A 26030-nucleotide genomic window follows, 5' to 3' on the forward strand; every position below is an offset into this window, starting at 1 on the left:
GACTTGTATGTGTCAACTCCAGGCAACCTGTCACTGTTGCCTGGAGTGGCATATGTTGTTTATTGGGGAAGATGTAAAAGATGTAAAAGAAATTTATGTCAACATGAGAAATGTGCTGGTTTTTGCTTTTTTGATGATTTCACAAACGCATCTTTTCCTTTTCTTTAAACACAAAGGCTAATCTCATTGTTTTGGTACAAATATTCCTTAATGGAATATTTGTACCTGGAATAAAGGTCATAGTCTCCATTTGACACATTGATAATTTATGAGTATTTATTGCACTATTATTTTGTTTTAAGTTTCAGTTACTAATAACTAATAAACAAATCTTTTATTGTAAAATTTAATAGACCCAAACATGGTCAAACATTGGTAGGTTTTTATACCTTTTTAATATTTTAGATTTAATATATTGGGTATCAAACTCAATGCAAGTTTTATAAATTTAGCATTCAAGTGACTCCCCTCCCTGCTATGTAATATATTAATGTGTATTTGAATATTCACTGCAGTTTTTATATGTAATTTTTTAGGGTGGAACTGAATACTCAGCACAATGAACTTCACTGTTTTAAGAATAATAAAGAGAAGCAAAGTCCTATAGAGTTAGTGAAAGTTTTATTATATAAGGTTTAAATTAGTAAAAATGTAAAATTACATAGTATAGATTTTCATTTTGGAGATGATGTAAGACAATAAAAATCATTATATAATTTTTTGTTGTTGTCTCAAATAATAAACAAATTTGGTAATTTTCAAAGCTGTTTTTTTAAAATTAATTTTAACAAGATTTTATTAATTATTATTTTATTAAATTTTATTGTTTATATGTTTTAAGGAAATTAGTTTTGTATGGGGCTGGCATTTCATTTGGAAAAGCAAGTGAAAATGAGTTCATTATCAAGTAAGTTTTTTGTATTTTATACAAATATTACAAAAAGTTAGATTTTTTAAAGTAATTTTTAATTTCTATCCGGAAATCAAGTATATTTAAATTTAAAAACATTAAAAATGTATAAACAAGTAGATTAAAGTAACTCTTGTACTTTGTTGAATCCTTGTATTAAACACTTGTGTTAAGCATTTGTGTTGAAGGCTTTTGTATGTCCTAAGTCATATTGATGTTGACTCAGAAAGGAAGTTATAATTGTGTATATTTTTTGCTTAAATGTTCAATTCGTATCTTTTCCTTTTTTCATTTGAGTATTATAATATATATATATATATATATATATATATATATATATATATATATATATATATATATATATATATATATATATATATATATATATATATATATATATATATGTATATATATATATATATATATATATATATATATATATATATATATATATATCTTATCAAATCCTGATGAACCTACTGATGGTGAAACATAATGTTGAAGATAAAAGTTAGATTATGGTTTTTACTAATTTATTATTGCTCTGTTCTTTAAGAACATTGAGCACTCTATTTGTAGAATACACTGACATAATTTATATATATATATATATAACTATATATATATATATATATATATATATATATATATATATATATATATATATATATATATATATATATATATATATATATATATATATATATATATATATATATATATATATATATATATATACATACATGTTGCTTCAGAATGGTTTTGACACAATCTGCTGTGTTTTTATTTTTCTGTTTTTGTTTTCACAGTTTTTTTATTTTCTGTTTACTTGCTTTGCTTTTTTTTAGTAAATATTAATATTTTTCTTGTATGTTAACTTTTATTTGCTATGGTTATTTTTTAGCATTCGTGGCTGTGAGTACAAATGTTATGCAGAAAGCCATAAGTTAATGGTGAAGTGGGCAAATGTACTCAAAGTAATAATTTTTGTTTTATCTACTAGTAATCATCCTTAATTTAAAAATGGTTAATTTCAATTTTTTGTTTTCAATGATAATTTTAAAATCGTAATATAATAAATTATGAAGTTTATTATAAAATAAGCGAAGTCTGGTATACCAAAGGCATAGGTAGGGAGTGGGGTGAGACATTTGAGAAACTTGGACAGAAGTGTAGCATAAGAAACAGAGGGAGGGCGATAATGTTTTACTTCTGTGTTGTATAAATTTTTCATAAATGGTTTTGAAATTATTAGTGAATTTAAATTGCATTTTACTTTTTTAAAAGTTCATTAATAAAAGAGAATTATGTTTTTTGTTGATTGTATAGAAACAAATTACAATGAAGCCATTAAACAGTGAATCTAGAGCGTTGGATGTAGTTCCTGAAGATGTAAGTAGCCAATCTTTTAGTTTTAGGTTTAGAAAATTAAAAATTTAAATTCTTTTAATTTACAGGGTTAAAATTATAATTATAAACTTATGTTTTTATTATTTTCATTGTTTTAGGAAATCTTAGAAGTAAAAGATATTAAAGTAGAAAATTTTAAAATTGAAGACAAAAAAAAGCAAGGTTGTTATTTCTTATTTTATACTTTATAATATACTTTTTTATTTTGTTGTTGTTGTTATTTGGTTTTATTTTTAAATTACTAGCTAATTAGTTAAGTTGTAAATTTAAATATTGGTTCTTTTTTATAATTTTTTTTGTTTCATAATTTTGGGAATGATTTTTAAGTGTCAATAAACAAGAATAATTCTTCTTTAGGAAATTTTTTTAATCGTCTATTTAATCGGATTTCAATGCGATCAACTCCAAAAATCAACACACCTGATACTATCAGCAAAAATAAAAAAGTTGTTAAACCTGCACCATTGCGGTAACGATTTTATTAAAAAGCATGAGTTTTTTCAATTTTAATATTTGTTTCAAATTATGATTTATACATAACTATGTTTAATTGTGTGACTTTAGAACTGTTGTAGGATCCATGCAAGACATATCTAACAAACCAGTATGTTTGTATCAAATTTTAAAATTTTTGTTTAAAAATGTTTTTAAAATAAAAAAATTTTTTTAATTGTTTTTATGGTATATATTTAATTTTATTTTTTTATTTCTTGTTAAAGGTTAAATTAATTATTATATGTTAACCATTTATATATTATTAAAGTATATTATTATAGTATATGTTAAACATTTTGTTTTTCTATTTCTTATTAAAGGGTATACACATTTTATTTCTATTATACATACATTAGGGTAATAACAAAAGATTTTTTTTATGAAACCGCTTGCAATTGAGGAAACCTTTTGTGTTATTTAAGAATAAAAATTGCATTTTTGTTTTTTTTGAAAAAAATTCCCCCTCCCTTTTTTGGAAAAAAAAAGTGAAAAAATGTCTTTTTTCAAAAAAGAGATATTTTTAATTCAGCATTATTCAAAAGAGTTATGGTAATAACTAAGCAACTTTTATTAACAAATAAGATAGTAATCTGTACAAAATATACAAGAAATGAACTTCAGATTCAAAAATTTAATTTTTCTCGATTTTGCATGGAGTTCCTCCATCAGTTTTACAGCACATTCAGCAATTTAGTTAGATCTGGGAATGTCAATTAATGACTCCTCTATTGACCAATGTGTCTTTAAACACTTAATTGCCTTCTTACATTTTAACTCGATGAGTGAGGAAAGAAGTTCATCGAAGGAGGTTTCATTGTAGTGTTGTAAATGGAACCAAGCATTTGTCTATTTGTAGTAGATAAAGTTGCATGCTGGAGCAAAGTTGGTGTGTCTCTGTTGTATCAGAATAAATGCTATAACAGCATATATTGCTGAATTCCATTTTACCTGATGTAAATTTGGGAGTTTCTTCCAGCTGATTCGAGACCAACGTGAAGTTATTTTATTATGACAAAATGCCTGACATAATTCATATAAGAACTTGAAATCATCTTGCCATCTAGGGTTTTTTCCGTGTTAATATCACATATTGCAACAAGGCGGAAATCAGCCTAGTTGTGACAGATAATGTTATTTGTTAATTTGTCAATGAAGGAGTAGTTGAGTTCTGGTTTGCTTGTTGGCTCTTGAATAAGAAAATTCATGACATGTTTCAGAAAAAGGTCAAGTATATGGTGTTGACAGCCAATATTTTGTGGTTTCTGAAAGCCCTTGCTCAAAACATCATCAGCTTTACAATCCCGTCCAAACGAACAGTATTTACTGCAGTCGTGTCACAGACTTTTATGAAAATATTTATCCAAGATAAATACAACATGCAATTGTTTATGTTGAAAAGTTTTCATTGAAAGGTACAACATGCAATGTTTTTTTTTAAAGGTATTCATTGAACGATACAACATGCAGTGGTATTTAAAGCAATAAAAATATTTACATATGTGTTGGTTTTTTACATTTTATTATTGTCAAAAAGAACCTAAAGGTAGAACAGAGTTTGTGAATGTGGTAATATTAGAATTGTGGTCAGAATCAAACTCAAAAAACTGGAATCAAAGTTCAAAAGATAGAAGCAAGCACTGCGCACTACTGATGCATTTTTATGAAATTAAAAAGTTCATCATTTAAGTTTTTTTTTGGTATCTGACTAAAAAATTTATTTTTTATCAATGAAAATTTTTTTTTTGTTTGTTTCAGAATGCAAGATTCTATGAGACTTAATTTTTTTGTTTTGTATGTTTGAAAACACAAGGATAACACAAGAAAATTTTAGAGTCGTGGGTTATAGATTGATTTTTACCGAAATCCAATACTTTCTTCAAGAACACTCAACTTCACTTTTAATCCACACAGTTGTGTCTGTTAAGTTCCAAATAAACAATTGCCAGATTTACTAGCCAATTCTTTGATGACTCATATATCAGACAATCAGGTTTTTCAGGTCTTATCAATAGATCCTGATACCTTTAAATATTTATCGTTACTTTTCAAAGATTTTTTTCTTCATAAAAATAAATAATTTAAAGAGTTTATTTGTTTCCAAGCTTATTATATTTTTCTTATAAACTTTTGCTTTTCATTTTTCTAGACTTAATTTAAAAGCTTTCAATTTTGATTGATATAAAGGTTTTGATTTTGTTCTGTAAAGCTTGTACCTCAACTTGATCTTGCTTTGACTAGTCTAGATACACAACATTCTGGAAGTTTTTTATTCAAAACTTTACTTTTCACAAACATATTGTTTATTATTTATAAGATTATAATTATTAGATACAACAAAAATAACAAAAGGTATTTTTAAAAGCATTTGATAAATTTGTAGAGTTAAAAAAAAAAGAAAAAAAATTATATAATATCAGTGAAAAAAAAAAAAACTTGTATCGCAATGACAAAGATCCTTATTTTTACTATATTTATATATAATTATAGGGTATTAAATATATATACATATAATAATTGTTATTATTATATGTATATATATTTAACTTTGTTTGAAAAGTGAAAGTTAATATTTAAAGCTACAGCATCGACTGATAAGACAATACCCGAAAAAACTTTGTCCAATATATGAGTTTAGTCATCAAATAGTTGGCCAGCATTACAAAAGTGCTTTTGTAATGCTGCCCAACTGTTTGATGACTAAACTCATATATTGATAAGTAGGATGAATCCTTTCTGACTCACTATTGAAACTTGAACTTTGATGTAATTGCAAGTATTTTTCTTTCTAAGATTTAACACACAGAAATAATGTACATAATAAGTACTGTATAAAAATATTATAAATATTTATTGCAGTTTTACATGCTAAAATAATGACTTGTGTTCTTCTGTAATGGTAGACTGGTATGTCAAAAGTTTTTGATTTTTTTAGGTAACTTGTTCAACCTGTCAAAGTTTTCAAGCAAGAAACATTTATCTAACGGAGCAAGTATCGCATCTCAATGAGGATATTGAGAACTTGAAAGATCAAATGCGTACTCATGCTAGGTTAAAATATTTTGCTTTCTCTAGAAATGTGTATTTATAGAGTTTGAGTACTTGCATATAGAGCAAAACTTTTAATAAACACACTAGATAATACATTAGAATTTGTTCAAATGCATGAAATTACTAGTTATCAAAAATGTTTTTAAAACTCTGTAAATGTTTATACTTTAGTGTGAGACATAACATGCTGTGAATAGATTACATTTTTAAATTAGCAAGTATCTTAAATGAATTCTTATTGTTCAATTCTTTTAAAGTAGATAATAAGTTTTTTATTTGCAGATAATTGTAATTAAAGTATGAATTCATCTTTTCTAATTTCATAACAAAGGTTTCATGTACTGGGCTCGAGTTAATGAAGGAATTTAATTTTCTTTGTGTGCATCAAACACTTTAGAATTGACACAAATGATAAAACATTTGTTAGGTTTACTTGTTAGGTTTACTTGTTAGGTTTACTTGTTAGGTTTACTTGTTAGGTTTACTTGTTAGGTTTACTTGTTAGGTTTATTGTTAGTTTACTTGTTAGGTTTATTGTTAGGTTTACTAGCCAATTCTTTGATGACTAAACTCATATATTGGTTTATTGCTGAAATAAAAACAAGGTAAATAAAAGTTTTAAAAGGATGAACAAACAGTTGCAATAAAATATGTGACATAGTTGCAATAAAAATGTGTGATATCATTCAACTATGAAAAGAGAGTCAAAAATGGTAGTACTTTTAGAAAAGATAAAAAGACGCCATCTTACAATGATGAGACAGGCTTAAACCTACTAGGTAGAGCAGATCCAAATTTAAAATCCATTTTTGGTTTTTGTTTAAAGTAGAAATAGGATTTTTAGAAGATCGGATTAAATATGACAAAAATATTTCATAAAAGGTCATATGAGATTTATAGACAGAGATGAATCAGGATTAAGAAAATAGTAAGGATGATAGAGATACAACTTTGTATGATAGACAACTTTTTGGAGGTTCTAACTTTGAATTGGATTAGATATATGATTTCCATGTAAAGTCATTAGTGTAAAATAATTTGAAAAGATGTAAGTTGAAGTCTCATTAAGAGTAAGTGGAAGTCTCATTAAGAGTAAGTAAAAGTCTCATTAAAGGGATCCGAAAGTGCCAAGACAAGTTGTGTTTATTTTAAAGAGAATGATAAAAAAAAAATGTTTGGGCAGAATTTTTTTAAGTAAAACAAAATAGTAAATGTATACAAACAAAAATAAACTTTGTTGTTTTACTCAAAGCTTGTTGTCTCCACAGTAGCAATTCTCTCAAAGTCTTTAAAATATACGCTATAATTTATTTAAGTGCATTTAATTCCAAAGAGTTTTAGTAAATGATGTTATTATAGAATTTTGATAAGAAATCTTAAAAAAAATTTTTGTTAGCAAATTATAGATTTTTTTTTCCCATTATAGATTGTTAAAGAGTTTGTTTAGTTACTTATCATTACATAAAAGTTTGTTTTTTTTAATCATAAATTACTATAGAATTTTTTTAGTTATTTAAAATTATTATTTTTTTGTTATTTTTACGAAGTTCGCATTAAAAATATTAATAAAATATTTCAGACATTTTAGGCTTGTTTATTGCTATAAATTAATTTTGTGTTATATTTATTGTTATTAAATTATTATTATCTGTATTAAGGTTCTGTTAAAAAAATTATTTTGTATATTTTAACCTTATAAAAGTTTAGTTAACAGCATTTGATCATAAAGTATGTAATTTTGGGTAGAGGAAAGGGGGTCTGCAAAGAGGGTATATGAGATGGAGGGCAGGGGGTCAATTATAAAAGTACAGAGACACTAATGTAAAAAAAATTTCATAAAATGTTGGGTAGGTAGGTTAAGAGCATAGATAATTTTAGGGAGATAGAGGGTACTCAACAAACTATAGCAAAATGTGGAATGGGGGGGGGGGGGTAAAAAGGGTCGAAATTCAGGCGTATGTACATTATGAATGAACCCTTATTTGCTAAACTTTTTATTTGGTTACATTTCTTGAAATACTTATTTAATCAAGCGAGATATATTTGATAAAATTTATTCTATAAAACATGTATTGCTCATTTTACTTTATTTTTAAAGTTAAATAATTACTGTTAAAGACTTAAAAGTTTTTTAGCGGTTTTGAGCGACAATGCGTCCGATTTTGTTGTAGATTCTTTGCATTCTTGGTATTATTAACTAATTGCTTACTATTTGTTATTTGGTATTTTATTTATTATTTTTTTTGATATGCGGTTTAACTTTTAATTTTCTATAAAAAATTTATCTTATTTTTTAACAAATTGTAATCAAGAACAAAACAAAACAAAAACATGTTATTTAGTTATAAAAACAAAGAAAGCAATCCATTTTCAAGTAAAGGAAGTTTGTTGTTAAAAAAAAAAAGGTCCTTAGGTTTGAATTTGGGCGGCACCCAAATATAAATATACTGTAATATACTGTAATATACATATTTCCTATATATGTATGTATCTATATTTATTTATATTATTAAACAAAGATGTTAGTGCAAATGACATTTTTAAAAGTTTGTGGCTATGAAAATAGCTGTTGTTTTTAATTCTAAAGTTTAAACCCTTCAATGTATTTCAATGCCTCTTCAACTTCAGATATCCCTAAAGCACCTTAATCTTCATCGAAATTCGTGTAAATTCCATTATCATCTGGAAACCTGGCACTAATTGCTGAAACAACACATGCTCGTAGAACTTTTCGATTATACCTCCCAAGTTTGCAGTAGGTTAACCATGTAAATTGATGATAAGCGGCATATCTAAATGTTCTGCGCAAGAAACAGAGAAAATTACTCAAATTTAAGTAAAAAAAAATTTGATAAATAAAAGCAAATTTATTTAGTAAACTAAAATAAAATTTTTAACAACAAACTTATATATATAAGTACTTATTAGAGGTTTCTTTAAATGAATCTGCCATCCAAGCTCTTTCCCTGTCATTTAAACTGGCCATTGATATCCATAACGGATATGGCTCAATGTAACCAGTCAAAAAACTTTTATGCATAGTTTTACAACATCCACATTTACACCATTGTTCAGCGCCAACACTTAAACGGCTTAACTTTAACGTTTTAGCAATATCAAAATTCAAATTTTCATAGCTGATGCGATAGTCAACTATTTTGTTTCTTTTATCCACACAGGTTTTTTTTTTTTTTTTTTTAAAGAGGTTTGAATTGGTATGGAGTTGCCGACATTTTAATCGCTTAGTTATCAAAATCCAAATGCAAAATACAAAATTAGCTTAATATTTATTTTTGATGATTTGCATTCATCAAAAAATTTTAGTTTCCACTAAATTTACATACTTATTAATATTCTCTAACTAAAATTAAAGAATTCAGCTATTATCTCTAATAAATGATGTCGTTTACAAAAATTATTTATTAAGAATTTAAAAATTTGTAAAATGACATTTTGAAAGGAGAACAAAAACGTCATGGCAATAAATGGCTTAGGTAAACTAAAAAAAAGTTCCCAATATTAACATAAAAAAAATATATATATATAATAAGGTAATCAACAACTTTTTTATATATTTATTTTATTTAAGAGTTTAATATAAAAATCTTAATTTTATTTGGTTCTTGCACTCTATAAAAAAACATTCTAATGTTTAGCTTCCAATAAAATTTATAGGAAACTCATATGATTGATAATAAACGCTATTTTAAAAAACAAATAAAGCAATGACAAATAATATTGATTCAAAAAAAAAGTTCTACAATGACGTCATTTACTAAAACTCTTTGGAATTAAATGCACTTAAATAAATTATAAAGTCTGTAGATTGCAGCGTATATTTTAAAGACTTTGAGAGAATTGCTACTGTGGAGACAGCAAGCTTTGAGTAAAACAACAAAGTTTGTTTTTGTTGGTATTCATTTAATTTTTTGTTTTACTTAAAAAAATTCTGCCTAAACATTTTTCTTTTATCATTCTCTTTAAAATAAACACAACTTGTCTTGGCACTTTGGGATCCCTTTAAGAGTAAGTGGAAGTTTCATTAAGAGTATTGCCATTTATCAATGTCATCAACAAATAGATCATTAATATGAAAGGAAGTATTAAGTTTGAAGATCATTAATATAATCTAACCAGTTAACTTCTGTTTCTACTTTTTTATTGGGTAAAATGTGTTCAAGATTAGGCATATCAAAAAAATAATCTGTGAAAATCATTTGTATTTGAGGTGTGCCAGAACCAGTAAATGCTGGGTCCCTGATTCCGGGTACCTGGTGGTAAAATCCAGGTCCAAGAATGGGTACCCGGAGTCCATTAAAAAATGTAAGAATAAAAAAAATTTAATCAAATAAAAATAATTTAACAACACTTTTTTGCTGTATTCCATTTTAATTTCTTTTATGATTTTTTGTTTGTGACAAATGAAAAGTGTTGTCAGCGTTCGAAATAACTAAAAAGTAGGCAATCAAATAATTTTTCCGACAATAGTTGATTGAAAACTTCATTTAAACAGAATTGAGATTTTTCAAAATGGCTAAAAAATAGTTAAAACCCCCTAAAACTATGCAATATTTTTTGTTTTTAGTAGCTGTGGCACAGTGGTAGATAGCTCGCCTCAGAAACAAGAGGGAGCATGCCCCCTCTTGTTTCTGAGGGGGTACTCCCCTTCTCCTACTTTTTTTTGTGTGGACCTTCTTTCTTTTTTTTTAAAGAAATTTATGATTTTTGTAAGAAATTAAGGAATTTTTTTTGAAATGAGGTGGTGTGCCCCCAACTTTGAAAACTGTGTTGTTGGCCCCTGTGAAAACCATTGATTTCTCGTCTGACTTCCCAAAATTAATAGGAAAAAAATTCAGTTGAAAATTGTCTGTGTTGGTTAAAAGGATGTTGGTTTAAATGTTTATTTATTGTAAACGATCATTTAGCAAAAACCTTATTTAAAAACAACCTAAGCAAAGTATTAAACTTTCATTCATTTTTTGCAATTAAAATTGCAAAAAATCTTTTTCTTGCGTTCTAAGGCAACTACTTGTTTTTTTTCTTTCTTTTTCTTTTTTTTTCTTTCGTTTTCTCATATTTTTTTGTTTTACTTTACGGTTTTTATATCTGTATAAATCAGTTTCTTTTATGCAATATTATCTGCTATCAACGTTTTGCAATATAATATAGCAAAAATACATTCGAAAACATAATTTAAGTGAGAAATGTCTAGATTTAGTACATAGGAGTTATCAACTTCTGGAACTATTAAGAAGTTTATTGGTTGAAGCACTATTTTTTATCCGGTTAATAATATTTCTACACAATTTAAAGTAACACTCGAACAAAATTTGTTTTATTATTTTTATTATTTATTAGTTAGAGCACTTAAAGGTTATGTTTGTTAATAATATTTTTAAAGATACCCGGTGCCGGGTACATCAACAAAGTGGCCGATTCTGGGTACCCGGTAAAACCGTCGAATTACCGGTTCCCCAGGTCAAAATCGGGTTCCTGGCACATCTCTAATTTGTGTTTGATGCAGAGTTGTTTTGCTTTAAGATAATGTCCTATGTAAAGTAACTATGTAAAGTGGCACTGCCATGGTCAATTTTTCTCTCTTTAGTATTCAGCTTTCATATTAATATTTTTTTCACCTTTAAATACCCTCAATACTTCTCGAAAATCACCTCACTGACTCTCACTTTTTTAATTGTGATTTTATTTTCCTTGAAAGAACCATCCACATTAATATTAGTTTTTTTAATTGACTCGGTAATTTATAAACATCTCAATGCTTGTAAGTTGTTACTGCATTCAAAGTTTTTTTGGATAATTTTTTTAATGTTATTTGCATTCTTTACAGAGTGCAAGGTAAAAAATTATTTCACTAGGAACTGTTTTAATCACAACCCATTGTCTTTAATTTTGTAAATCTAGAATTAACATTGTTTTTTTGAGGAATCACCTAGGGGAAGCACATTTTGTTGTAAATTACAAAAGTCACAAAGCTTCAATTTTTCTTTTTGTTGTCAACAGATAGTCTTGCCAAAATATATATTTATATAAAATTAAACTAAAAATGTAAATCTAGAAGCATCTTCTTTCTAAAAGCTATTTACAATGACTTTTCAAAAACAGCTTAATGTAGACAACAGATAAATTCAATGATCAAGATTGCCTAAACATGTTTGGGTTTGCACACTTTTTTTGAGATTTTTTTCTCTTCAAAGTCATGTAGTGAAAGAGGTCATTATGGATTTCAACCAAATACATTCTAGAATTTCTCACTAAAATGTCAATTAAACAAAAATCATAAAAAATGCTTTTCTCAAAATAAATTTTTTTTTCTTTAAAACAACTGTCAATGCTAATTATTTTTCAAAAGATTCTCATTTAAAACTTAGTGTTAACTATTTTTAAGAAATTTTTTCTTATTATTCTATAATATGTTTTAGAATATTCAAATATATTTTGAAAAAAAAAGGATAGAAGATAAAAATTTAATTAAAGTTTATACAAAATTGTTTGTCTAAAAATATGGTTTTCGTTATAGGTGTACTGGTATCATGGAAAGAAAACAAATCCATTTAAAAATTGAATTTGTACAATTTCTGCAAAATTCTCTAGTCAATGGCAAGTTTTTATATTTGCAAATCACTATACCGATGTTTATTAAAATTATACTAGGAAGAATTTGAAAGAACTTATCAAGCTAGTAATTATGCAAAAATAAAATTTTTATTTTATTTTAGATACCAATTTATATGTAAGCGTAGCTGATGTACCAGTGAGTAACTACCAGTATATTACCTTCTGATATAAATTAGTTATTTATAAGTTAATTTGTTGTTTCCTTTCTTGAGAAAAAAAAAAAAATTTTCTTTTTTTAATTTTTCTTTTACTACTTGGTTTTATTATTTATGCCCAGAAAAACAAAACGTGATTTAGTTAAAGTTTTATACTTAATACATAATTTTTTAATCAAAGTTTATGAGCTAACTGCTGTAATTTATCTATTAATGTTTAAGAACTTAGTGTTATAGATCATTTTTCATATTAGGATTCCAAAGCTTGATTTTATGGATTTTATGAGATCTCTCATGTTATGTTTAAAGGACATAATATGCATTTATGAGAAAAACAAACCTAATTATAAATTTCTTATAAGCTCTATGTATACAGAAAAGGTGCGCGTGTTAAATTTTTTGCTCTTAAAGCAATTTTTCAGAATAAATTATTTTCCTAAAAAATATTGAAGTAAATATGGAATATGTATTGAAATGATCGATGTGGAATAAATAAGTATAGAAATGGTAGTTTGGTAAAGATCAGTATTTTCCATATTATGAAAAAGTATAAAAAAGTTTGGTCTGGAATAGACTTACAAAAACCTGTATTTTGACGGGTCCGATCAGCTAGTTATATATATATATATATATATATATATATATATATATATATATATATATATATATATATATATGTATATATATATATATATATATATATATATATATATATATATAACCCTTAGATGTTGTCCGAAAGTTTTTTCCATATTTTGTTGACAAAAAGTAAAAATTAAAATGCAAGACCGGTATTTTTTTTTTTTAATAATGATAGACTGCCTGCCCCAACCAAACCCTCAGTCGATGTAGCAGCACTCCCTTGCAGGTCAGGCTATTTGTCAGTCGATGTAGCAGCACTCCCTTGCGAGTCAGGCTATTTGTCAGTCGATGTAGCAGCACTCCCTTGCGAGTCAGGCTATTTGTCAGTCGATGTAGCAGCACTCCCTTGCGAGTCAGGCTATAAGATAGTCGATGTAGCAACACTCCGCGCATGATTTACAGTAAAAAAAATAAAAATAAAAACATTTTATTAAAAAAAATAAAAATAAAAACATTTTATTAAAAAAATCAAAAATAAAAACATTGTTTATATTGTTAAAAACATTCAGAATTTTTTAAAAACATTCAGAATGTTTTTAAATACATTCCGGTCAATTAAATTTGCGTTTTTGTGGTTTTTTTAAAAAACGATTAATTTGTAATTAAATTAATGGTTTTTACTTTCGTCCAACACGGAAATGTTGGACGAAAGTTAAAAGTAATTAAAAGTGACGTATATGTTGGCGTAAGAATCACTTTTTTCTTTCCGCTCTTCCCAAAGCCAACAAACTATAGATCTATATATATATAAATATATATATATATATATATATATGTATATATATATATAAATGTATATATATAAACAAATATATATATACATATATATATATATGTACATATATATATATATATATATACATATATATATATGTATGTATATATATGCATATATATATATGCATATATATATATATATATATATATATATATATATATATATATATATATATATATATATATATATATATATATGAATATAAAAATATATATTTATATATAGTATATATATTTAAAAGTCTAAATATAGTTTTTAAATGTTACAAGTTTGTGAATAGATTTCATTTTTATTTAAATGTTGTTAAGTAGCCTAATTTTGAGATAATTTATGAATATAGTTTTGTAGTATCAGTTGTAATGTATAAATATAGTTTTTTGACATTAGTTAAAATGTATTAATATAGCTTTGTGACATCAGTTGTAATGTATAAATATAGTTTGTGACATCAATTATAAGGTATAAATATAGCTTGTGACATCAGCTGTAATGTATAAATATAGTTTTGTGACATCAGTTGTAATGTATAAATGTTGTTTTCATTTATAAATGTAGGCTTTGCATCTCAGTGATGTAAAGCCTAAGAAAAAGTTTTAATTTAGATTAAATTATTGTTTCTTGTTTGGAAATTCAGTTTTTAAGTCATTCCTCAGTCATGGCAAACAGTCAAAGTGCTCTTTCAGAATTAGAGTAGAAAGTGAATGTCATCTAACAGTATATACATTGTTGCTTGACGATGCTGCACTCCATTTAATACCAATAACAATAATACCCATTATAAAATCCATAATAATAATACCCATAACAAAGCTTCAAAAGCTTCAATGCATTTATTTAGCAGCGACAACTTTTTTTTTTAAATTTAGTTCAAATTAATGAAAATGCTAAAATAATGAGATTATTTATTTATTAGTTCTATTTCGCTATACTATTTAATTGATAGCATATTTTTAGCTAAACTCTGAAAGTGCATAATTAGATACTAATGTTTGACTTTATATGGTCTCATTTATATGTTTATAAATATTAGAAAAATTGTTTTATTTTACAAGCCCTCTGTAGTAAAGAAAAATTTGTAGTATCTGGTAAAAAGGAAATGTAGACATAAATTAGCATCAAGCAAAGAGTAAGAAAGGGAACAAGATGGAGATAAAATTTATTGAAGGTAATATTAAGAAAGAAATTATGATGAAATTAATAAGACCAGTTCTCAGTGGTACTTTGTTTGAACTTGAAATGCAAAACTTTTAAGTTGCAGTTATTAAGAAACTTGTAACTGTTCAACAACAGATAAAGCAGAACTATTAATTACTATTAAATGAACTATTAGCTTTCATTAAATGAGTTCATAGAGATTCTGTGTGAAAAGCTTAATCTCTTCTCATTCATTTATTTCAAAATCACAATCCAGTTATCTAAAGCATCTCAATAAGATAAGGTAATTGTCCTGGCAGATTTTGCAGAGAAGTTAACTGTTAATACAGATTTATCATTGAAGCAACAAGCAGTGCTCCCTTTATCCATTTGTCATCACATGAAAGAAAAGTTAGGGGCATCTTTTTACCACGTTTCAAAAAAAAAGACCTAACTCTAATTGAACAGCTTTTATCTTGTCAAATATTTTCCAAATATTTCTTTTATTTATTTTATTATAGAAAGAAATAATTGTTAAAATGGCATAAATATTTAACTTCAACATTTTTGTTTTTTATTTATTTTATATTGTCAGGTTTTTACTCTTTTCAAAAAATGATTTTTAATTTACTTTCTGATGAAAACTTCAAAAGTAGAAAAAGTACAAGCAACAAAATCTATAATAGAAAATGTGAAATAAAAAAGAAATTTTTTTTTCTAAATTTAAAATTGACCTATCTTTATCATGCTATAAGAAACCAAAATCATGTGTTGTGATGGTCTAATATCACTTCTTTCATTGAATCCATGTGTTGTGATGATCTAATATCATTACTTTCATTTGAAACCATGTGTTGTGATGGTTTAATAAAGACAGCTGTTTCAAAAAAAAGGAAATTTTAGGCTTAATTTCAAAATGACATTAGTTTTGAACCATTTGGAGTTAGGTGGTTAAATTTTTTTTTCCATATTTGCATTGATAAATACTATTGGGTTAGGTTTTAAAAGTACTGGGTACTACTGGGTAAAATTTGAAAAGAATCTGAGGGTGTGAGTGGAATGACAACTTTTTACATAGAATAAAAGTAATAAGTGATCAAACTTTTTTAAGTTAAATCAAATTTGATTATTTAGTAATTGCAAAAAATATGAACCAATCACTTAAACCAGTTCCAAAATCATTATTGTTTTACTAAAATGTTAATAATAAACATAGAGATAATTTTTCACTTTATTACATACATGTGCTTTCATACATACATGTGCTTTCATATATTACATATATGTGCTTTCATATATTACATATAAGTGCTTTCATATATTACATATATGTACTTTCATATATTACATATATGTGCTTTCATATATTACATATATGTGCTTTCATATATTACATATATGTGCTTTCATATATTACATATATGTGCTTTCATATATTACATATATGTGCTTTCATATATTACATACATGTGCTTTCATATATTACATACATGTGCTTTCTTTTCTTAAGAGATTTCTGAATTTCTGAAAAACGATTTTGATAGTATTTGCATAGTAGCAGCAAGTACAATTTTAACTTGTGATTATAAAAAAGTATTTGAAAAATAAATTTAGTTAAAAAAATCCGCGATATGAAGAGTAAATTTTTCTTCTTTTAAAAACTCTGTTACCATGACATCGAGTATTGCCACGCCAGCAACAGGACTTTATTTATTTATACTGATCATAATTTCGAGACATTTTTACTGTTTCATAGTGGGGTATGACTCTGTTACAGTAATCAATAAGAAGTTCTGATGATTAGCATATTTGAGCAATAATGTTGTATGATTTTGTGTAACTCAAGTAAACATCCAAATTCATTATTTAAGCAATAAATTTGTAATTTTTTATTATGTTCAATAATAAAAAAGCAATTCAATAAATGTTTAACCTAAATATACTCCACTGTAAAAATTACTATTTTAATTCATTTTTGTGCACATCACAATGCACATAAATTTAATCCTTATCACTGCAATTTCATATAGATTTTATGTTGTTTTTTTTTATTGGTCTGAGTCTAGTTTTATTTCTAATTTGGAGCAGTTGGTTAGTTTTTTAATTCCTTTTTTAGAACAGTTGGTTTGTTATTTAATTTCTTTGTAGGGTAGTTGATTTGTTTTTAAATTTCTTTTTTAGAGCAGTTGATTGGTTTTTAAATTTCTTTTTTAGAGCAGTTGGTTTGTTTTTTAATTTCTTCTTAGAGCAGTTGGTTGGTTTTTTAAATTTCTTTTTTAGAGCAGTTGATTGGTTTTTAAATTTTTTTTTACAAAGCAGATTATTTGTTTTTAAATTTCTAATTTAGAGCAGTCGATTGGTTTTTAAGTTACTTCAAGAAGAACATGCTAAAGACCAGAGTATTCCTTGTTTTGATAAGTAAATATGTTTTTAAGTATAGTTTAAGTAAGTGAATATATTTTTAAGTATAGTTTATGATTATAAATTGTTCCTATATACCATGGAAGTAGAACAGGGATATATGCACCTACAATGGTATTCTTTTTTGAATTTTTTTAGTCACTTTTTAAATAAGTCTTCATCCCAGATTGTTTGAAAAATAGAATTATTTTAGGTTGCTAAAGTTAAGCAGTCTAGTAGGTCTTTATTCTCCATGGAAAATTGCATAGCAATGCACGTGTTTCATTTTTTTTTTTTTAATATTTATTTATTTTTATCTTAATTTTACTTATACAGTTATTGAAATTTGATTTAACGCACACATTACTTTGATAAATTATCTTAAGTAAATTAAGAATTTTAGTAGTTGTTAAGTTTTTGTATTAAATGAGTTCAAGTTTACACATCATTTTAAATCATTTTACTTTTTAAGTAATTTTCTTGAGCATTAACAGTGTCATGTTGTGCATATTTGTATTTCAAGGTGCTTTTAAATTATAATAACTTATTAATAATAATAGCTTATTAATAAGGATTAGGCAATTGCTTATCATTTAAAATGCTTAATGCATTTTAGATGATAAGCAGTTGTGCTATCCTGTTTGAATCAAGTTTATTTTAATATTTTGAAATAACAATGACTGTAGTAACCAAAAACATCAAAAAACCAATTTTTCAAATTCATCTTTCTCCAATATTTGTGGTTTTCAATTTAATCTTATTATAAGACTATTTTCTATATATCTTACCTATTACAAAATTTATCAGACCTCTTTGTTTTAATCGACACTGGTTTAAATTTTAAATGTTCCATTGTTGTTGTTAAGTTTTAAATTTTATCTTAGGTAATATATTTATAATGATCAAATCTTCTATAGATTAGTCTATAGTTACTGGCTTTGGTAATAAATTTACAATGAAATAAATAAATAAGATAGTCTTTGTCTTCTTGGCATTATTAAATAATAAGTTAATTTATTAAAACTTATTAATACAGTTCAAAACAATGATAAACTATTATTAAACACAGCATTAGTTAGCAGGGCTTACACTTTTTAACTACTATAATGGTCACAGTAGATGATGTGTTGTAGTGAATATGACTGTCAAGGGAGATTTGAAAACATTTGACAAATCTGGCATGTTCAACTTTATCAGGAACAGCATTCCACTGCGTAACAATGCAGGTGTTAAATAAGTTGTATCAGACAAGACAGTTATAGTCTTTTTCTCAGTGTGCAATGGCTGTATAATGGAGGAATGCTAATAGATGGAGCATGCCAGGAGATGATGTTAATATTATACAATTTTGAAGCTCCTCATTTTGTAGTTATAAGGCTTGTATGAGATTTTGCATGGCACTGAACTCATTCTTATTCATCAATATCTTTCTGGAGATTAGGGTACTATGCAGTAATGCCAAATTTGAGATAAGGGTGTACATAAGTGGTGTAAAGTTTTTTCCATAGTTTTGTTTTCCATAAGTCTCTGCTTATAAAAGTATGTTTTAGTGAAACAAATATTTTCTCAGCTTTTGGGGTCGAAATAAGAGGTTGGATTTTGAATTTAAGATCATTGATTAAAAAAATGTAGAGCATCAGGTCAAGCACAGAGCCTTGTAGAAATCCACTTGTGACTTGTTCCAACTTGGATGACATGTCAACAAGTATGATGTGTCGGGTTCTAATAAAAAAAAGGCTTTAATCCAGTTTAAGAGATTACCTTCTATACCATAAATCTCCAGTTTATGAAATAGTCTTTTATGCAGAACTTTATTGAAGAGTTTTGACAGTCAACGAATAATTTATCAACAGGGAGTTTAAGAAATATGCTATGGGTCAAAGAAGTCCATTTTTCTAAAAAGTTTGTGACACATTTTCTGTTTACAAAACTGTGTTGTCTGTCTGAGAAGAGTTTGACGTTAAGTGTTTCATGATCTTGGCTTTAACTTTTTTTTTTTCATTGTCTTAATTATATTTCAAGTAATAAATTTAGTTTTAACTGTAACTGTAACTATAGACTGATCTTTAATTAAATCAGTCTATAGTTTTTTGATCGGTCTATAGTTACAGGCTTTTTGATCAAGAACGGTCTATAGTTACAGGCTTTTTGATTAAGACTGGTCTATAGTTACAGGCTTTTTGATTAAGATTGGTCTATAATTACAGGTTTTTTGATCAAGATTGGTCTATAATTACAGGCTTTTTGATCAAGATTGGTCTATAGTTAAAGGCTTTTTGATCAAGATTGGTCTATAGTTACAGGTTTTTTGATCAAGATTGGTCTATAGTTACAGACTTTTTCAGTCAAGAAGACTGGTTGTTTTTTTAAGATGTTGGCAATGGTGACCCTATTAATATTGATTTGACCATATTGACCAGGATGATCTCATTAAGGTGATTTAATTAACTACTCTGTGTTTTCTATTTATGCAAACAAAAAGAAAAATAAGGGTAGTTACTTAAGGGTAGTTACTTTCCATTTGCTATAGAAATTGTTAAATCAGAGTTTCCTTTTGCTTTTGATTAGGGCAAAAAGTTCATTTTTCATCCATGGTGCTGGACACTGCTTGATTCTGAAGGTTTTAAGTTGAATTTCAAAAGACATGAGGTTTTTCTTCAGATTCTATTAATATGTATAGGTACGAGCTGGAATGTGTTGAAAATAAAATCCAAAGCGTTTCTTCTTAGTTCAAAATTGATATTTTCCGAAAACCAGAAAATAGTGCTTAAAAACTATATCATTGTTATTATTGTAGCTATCTCTTATAATAAATATCATAGAAACCTACGTGACATTCCATTGTTTTTGTCTTCAAAATATGGTTTATTTAATTTATAATAATACTTTTAATAGTTTCACTAATAAAGCTTTTAAAGCGATTGATGACTCGTTTAGAAATATTAAATGTTAAAACTTGTATAACTATAATAATTTTATAACTACCTTTTGTAACATTTTTATTTTATAAACATTTATTTTTATTAATAAAAAGTGTAATATTATTTTTAAAATCTACCCAAGTTAAATACTACAAATATCAAATATCTCATCTTTTAATATATCAAATGGCATCTTTTAATTGAACAAAATCATAATGAATCTAGAGATTCAGTTTGTTTTTGTTACTGTAACAAAACAGACAATTGCTCTCTTTGTAGTATGCCATCATTGGTGACAATAGTTCTAGACAATGTACACGAAGGGTTCAGTTTTGATATAAATGCATTTCGAACTGGACTTTGTTGCTGCAGCAAAAATACTCTCTTTGCCAAAAATGTTACTGTTTTTTATAAATATTTTATTAATTTATTAAAATTTATTTAAAATATTTTACTAAAAATACAAATAATCGTGTTCACAGAAAGGAAAACTGGTGAAAATTATTGAAGAGGTTTGGAAAAGAGAGTTACTTATAAAGATTGGAAGACTTACTTCAACTGACAATAAATACATATGTCCAATATGTTGTATGACATCAGACAAGCGCAGCCACAAGTTTTTCAATTTAAAAGATTATATCATTGAGTCAAATGAAAGTTTCTGTATTGAAAGATTAAACTTATTCTGCACATATTGTTTTCTACAGTTAAATACTATGACTATGGATGAATTAAACTAAAATCTAAAATGTGTACGAACACAAAAATTCATTCTGTGTTTGTTGGTACAAACACAAAAACTCATTCCAACACAAAAATAAAGCAAACTCAACAGAACTTTCCGAATTTATGTGGGAAATTGAAATAAATGGGGTAAACAAACACTATAATAATATGAAAAATTGTTAATAAATTGCAACTGTTTAAACCAGGAGGAAAATTATGCAACCTTTGTTTAACTGAAAAGTGCCACATAATAATGTCAAAATAAAATATTTTTTGATATTTTGTTGACACATTTCCGTTAAATGATCAGGTCTGTGAATTATGAAAAGACTAAAAAAGTTATATCCAATATGTTGTAAGTTTTTCAATTTAAAAGATTATATCATTGAGTCAAATTAAAGTTTCTGTATTGAAAGGTTAAACTTATTCTGCACATATTGTTTTCAACTAGATGGAAAGAGCATTAGGCACCCATGCACGAGAACATCTGCTGTTCAAAATGCTAAGAATCTTATTCTTTCCAACAATAAAAAGATGTCAGATGAAATAACCTCACATGTTTTAAAGTTTCTAGTAAAGACCAAAAATTCGTTACAATTATCCACTAGTAGATTTTCATTTATTGGTTTATTTATTTATAATGACTTGCTGCAATACTCTTTTCTAATTTTAGGAGGATCACTGCTACCTGTAGAACCCAAACTAAGCTCTAAACAAATAAAGTAGTATACTGATACAATATTAGATATCAAGAAAAATCATGATCTGCTGAAAAAGTTGTTCGTAATATTCTTATATATTTATAAAAACATTTTGGTTGTCTAGGTGTCTAAATATTTTATAATATATATTAAACGGCGATATATTAGTTTATTTATTTTCAAAAGATTTATAATAGTCAATACAACACACACTATTTACAATATGGTATTTTTAAACTAGGTGTTGAAAAGAATTTAATTGCTACGGTTATGAAGCGTTCTCATGCTCTATTAAAGTTTTACAGATACAGAAAAATTGCTTTTTTTAATGGAAAGGTAGATAAACTTGAAAACTTAGTGTTAAAAGATGTTGCATACATAAAGATCTCACCAGACTTGTTCAAGAAATATGCTTTCTATGTGTATTAGATCCTATAAAAGCCTCTCTCCTTTGGCATATAATGTCAAGGAGAATTACCATATTCTTGGAATGGATATTAAATTAATAAAGCTAAATCAGCTCAAATTTTTTGTCCTTTCTGACCTAAAGCTCATAAACGTACTCCTTGGCATATCAGTAAAAAATTTTGCCTAGTTTTAATTATTTTTATAAGTATCTATTAAAACATTAAATCTCAGAATAACAAAACAATTTATTACGTCATGGTGGAAAACATGCTTGTTTTTACTGTACTGGTACTTTTAGCTCATCGGGTGACTTAAGAACTTTTGCCTCTTTAAGTTCAGATTACTATCAGTACCAAGATGCAGGATTTTCTTGTAAGAGTATGAAATTATTCAATAATGTTATTAACCCAAGTTTACTTGAGGAAGATCCCAGAAAATTTATTCTTGATACCATCCCTCCTCTGTCACTTCAAATGTATAAGCATGTTGTAACAAAAATTGTTGAAATTTTTATTGTCAATGAGGGCCTGAAATCCTTTTTCGACAAAAATACAATTATATGGCATGGGTATAATGGTGGCAGATGTTCTAATCATATACTCAAAATATATCAGTTTCAAAAAGTTGTTTTGGCATGCTGCAAAATCTAGATACATTAAAAACACCTTGCAGTTTATTGAATCTGCTGAATATTTAGAATACTATTGTAAAGATGTGTTTGACATAGGGTTATCACCGGGATGGAAGTTCCATATTATCAAATACCACCTTGTAGGTTTTCTTAAGAGAAATCAGAAACCTCTTGAACTATTTTCAGAGCAAACATCCAAGGCTATACATAAAAATTTAACAAAAAAATTGGAGCGTTATGACGTTGCAGAGACTAACAAAAACAGATTGACACAGATTGAAGCTTAAAAAAGCGGCTTCCACCTACAGCTCTATGAGAATTTCAACTAATTAAATACATGTATGTTTTAACTTGTTTATATAATATATATGATCTTATTGTTTAATGTAAAGAAAAACTATTTTCTATACATTTTATTTTGCTTTGAAACTTGTAATATACAGAACAGACCCAAAAAAATAATTCTAGTAGAATGATAGCCATAAAGTTATTAAAAGGTATTATTATATATCAACCACGTTTTGAAGATGAAGACAATGAATGGTCATGTGGGTTTCTATGATATTTAAAATAAGAGATAAAATAATAAAAATGATATTGTTTTTTAAACACTATTTTCTGGATTTCGGAAAATATCAATTTTGTACTAAGAAGGAACGCATAGGATTTTGTTTTCGACACATTCCAGCTTGTACCTATACATATTATTAGAATCTGAAGAAAAACCTCATGTCTTTTGAAATTCAACCTAAAACCCTTAGAATCAAGCAGTGTAGAGGGATGAATGCAGAGCAGTCCTCCAGCACCCACTTGTTTGTAATTCATTAGACTGTATTTGATAACAATGATATGCGCTATTATCTTGAAAAATATTTATTCAGTCTGTATTATTTAAATGTTCATTTATTTTAGGGTAATTTTCTTTTTTAAAGGTTTTGAAGATTTGGAATTGTTAATGATGATTTTATATAAGATTTTATATACATTTGTAGGATATTGTAATTTTGGGTGGAAATTTTGCTACATTGGGATTTAGTGGTTTTTGGCAGAATTTTATTAAGAGAGGTTGATAAAATTTGGGTAGTGATTTGGTGGTGCCTGAAATATTTTATAATTAATATAAGGCTTGTTTTGTAGTATTGTTGTCAATAAAATGATGCTTTTATATGACATTAATGTTTATTTTCTTTGTTAAGTCAAAACATTTAAGAGAGTTTTTTCTAATAACAAATCTGTATATATTTTTATTGTCTACAGTCTTAAGTAATTTGTTGTCTTTTATTAGTAGTTCTTTGTACTCGGATTGTTCTGTTGGTGTGTGGTCTTTGGTGTTCTGTTGGTGTGTGGTCTAAAGCAGATAAAATGATTGTGTAATCTGAATTTGCAAGTTTTTTTGCTGCTGCAAGTACAGCATTTCTGTTTTCAGTTGTTTCAAGCTCTATGAGGTGTGGTTCAGGCTTGTTTTGTTTTGCGTTTAATCAGGTGAGCTTAATATGCTTTGATTTTGCAATTCAAGTTTGAATTTTGATAACTTCTAGTAGGTTGTTTGTAAAACGAGTCTCACTTTTGTTTGGGTCACTTGAAAAACTGAAGATAATGATGTTTTTTACTTTAGACTCTTGTAGTTTTGTGTTAGCATTAGTTGCTGCTATGACCGCTGAGTTTGTTGCAGAGCATGGCTTGGTTATTTTACTGGTTGTTCCTTTTAAACTTTTTAACATGTTGTTTTAATTTGTTAATTATTTTGTTTTTTGTGAGGCTTTCTTCTTATATAGGTTTTTTAACGCTATGTTTAATGTAGCAACATTTTGTTTAAGTGCATTTAATCATTAGTCAAGTAGTGCAACTGAAGGTTGAAGTAATAGTCATCATAGTTTTGCGTAATTAGAGTTTAATTAGTGTATAAATAATAGTTTGATATATTTTTATACAATAATAGAATTTTACTGAGTCTTGTTTTTCTGTCTGCTGGATAATTGCATTTATTGTTTCTATTTTCTCTTGTGACTTCTCTAATCTTTCGAACTGTTGTCCACAGTATGCTTATTATTATTTGCAAGGTCAATAAAATAGTGTCTTAAAATAACAAACTTTAGATATATTACTTTTAAATCAGTAGTTTTTTTTCCTAACATTTAATATGATTTTCAAGTCTATTTGAAAATAAGTGTTTTCTATGGTAGCCATTGTCATTTTTTTCAATGGCGAAAATACTTACTCTTGATACAGTTTTCTACCTCTATTATTCAGTTCTCTATGCAAACACAATGTGCCGTAAAGAATAGTCTTAATTGCTCTTGCTGTGAACTTTTGCCTCCTTTTTATTTTTTACTGTTTGCCTTTTTTTTCTTCATAAATTCAATAGTTGCTATTCAAATTATATTATATTTCTTCCAGATTTTGTTTTTTCTTTGAAGCTTTTGAAGGTTTTTTATTGTTGATTCTTACGATAGGTATGAAATTGTTGTATGAAATAATTCATTGGGTCCGAGTTTTCTTGTGAAGTAGTGGTGTGTGGCAGAACGCTGTTAATTGCACAGCAACCTTGTTTTTTAAAGGTTCGTATTTCTTAAATTAAAGGGTTGAGAGAGGCAATTTAAACAGCAAATTAAAAGTATTAATAAAAAAATTTTGTAGTTTATTTGATTGTATATATATATATATATATATATATATATATATATATATATATATATATATATATATATATATATATATATATATTAAGGGTGGGAATTTTTTACATTTTTTTCTTAAACTCAATATACCTTATTACTACTGGTGGAGAAATAGTATAAAAAGTATTTTACAAATAATTTTAACCGTAACAGATTCAAAAACTCTCTGTACAAACTCGTTTTGTGGAAATGATAAAATTTTTCAAAAATTAATTGTTGCGACAGATTTAAAACTCTTGTTTTTAAAACAAATGACCTTTATGAACTAAAATATTAGTTAAAAAAAACAAAGTAACAAATTTACATAGGGCTGAAAAAACCTTACAAACTGCTGTGGCTAGAGGGTCAAAGCCCCTCCCC

At 26.4% G+C, this 26030-nt stretch overlaps 1 protein-coding gene across 1 annotated transcript in view; it reads left to right on the top strand.

The window, feature by feature from the left end:
• LOC101239717 (TBC1 domain family member 2B) overlaps positions 1–26030 on the top strand; it is a 115342-nt gene that overhangs the window by 20397 nt on the left and 68915 nt on the right. Inside the window, exons 4-14 of the mRNA XM_065791107.1 lie at positions 537–608; positions 842–907; positions 1815–1887; positions 2240–2302; positions 2419–2482; positions 2678–2789; positions 2885–2924; positions 5748–5863; positions 12399–12478; positions 12598–12632; positions 17553–17623. Coding sequence (XP_065647179.1) covers positions 537–608; positions 842–907; positions 1815–1887; positions 2240–2302; positions 2419–2482; positions 2678–2789; positions 2885–2924; positions 5748–5863; positions 12399–12478; positions 12598–12632; positions 17553–17623 — 792 coding nt within the window. The remainder of the gene's footprint in view (positions 1–536; positions 609–841; positions 908–1814; positions 1888–2239; positions 2303–2418; positions 2483–2677; positions 2790–2884; positions 2925–5747; positions 5864–12398; positions 12479–12597; positions 12633–17552; positions 17624–26030) is intronic.

Source organism: Hydra vulgaris, chromosome 02 (assembly GCF_038396675.1).
Source record: "Hydra vulgaris chromosome 02, alternate assembly HydraT2T_AEP".
Taxonomy (NCBI): Eukaryota; Metazoa; Cnidaria; class Hydrozoa; order Anthoathecata; family Hydridae; genus Hydra; species Hydra vulgaris.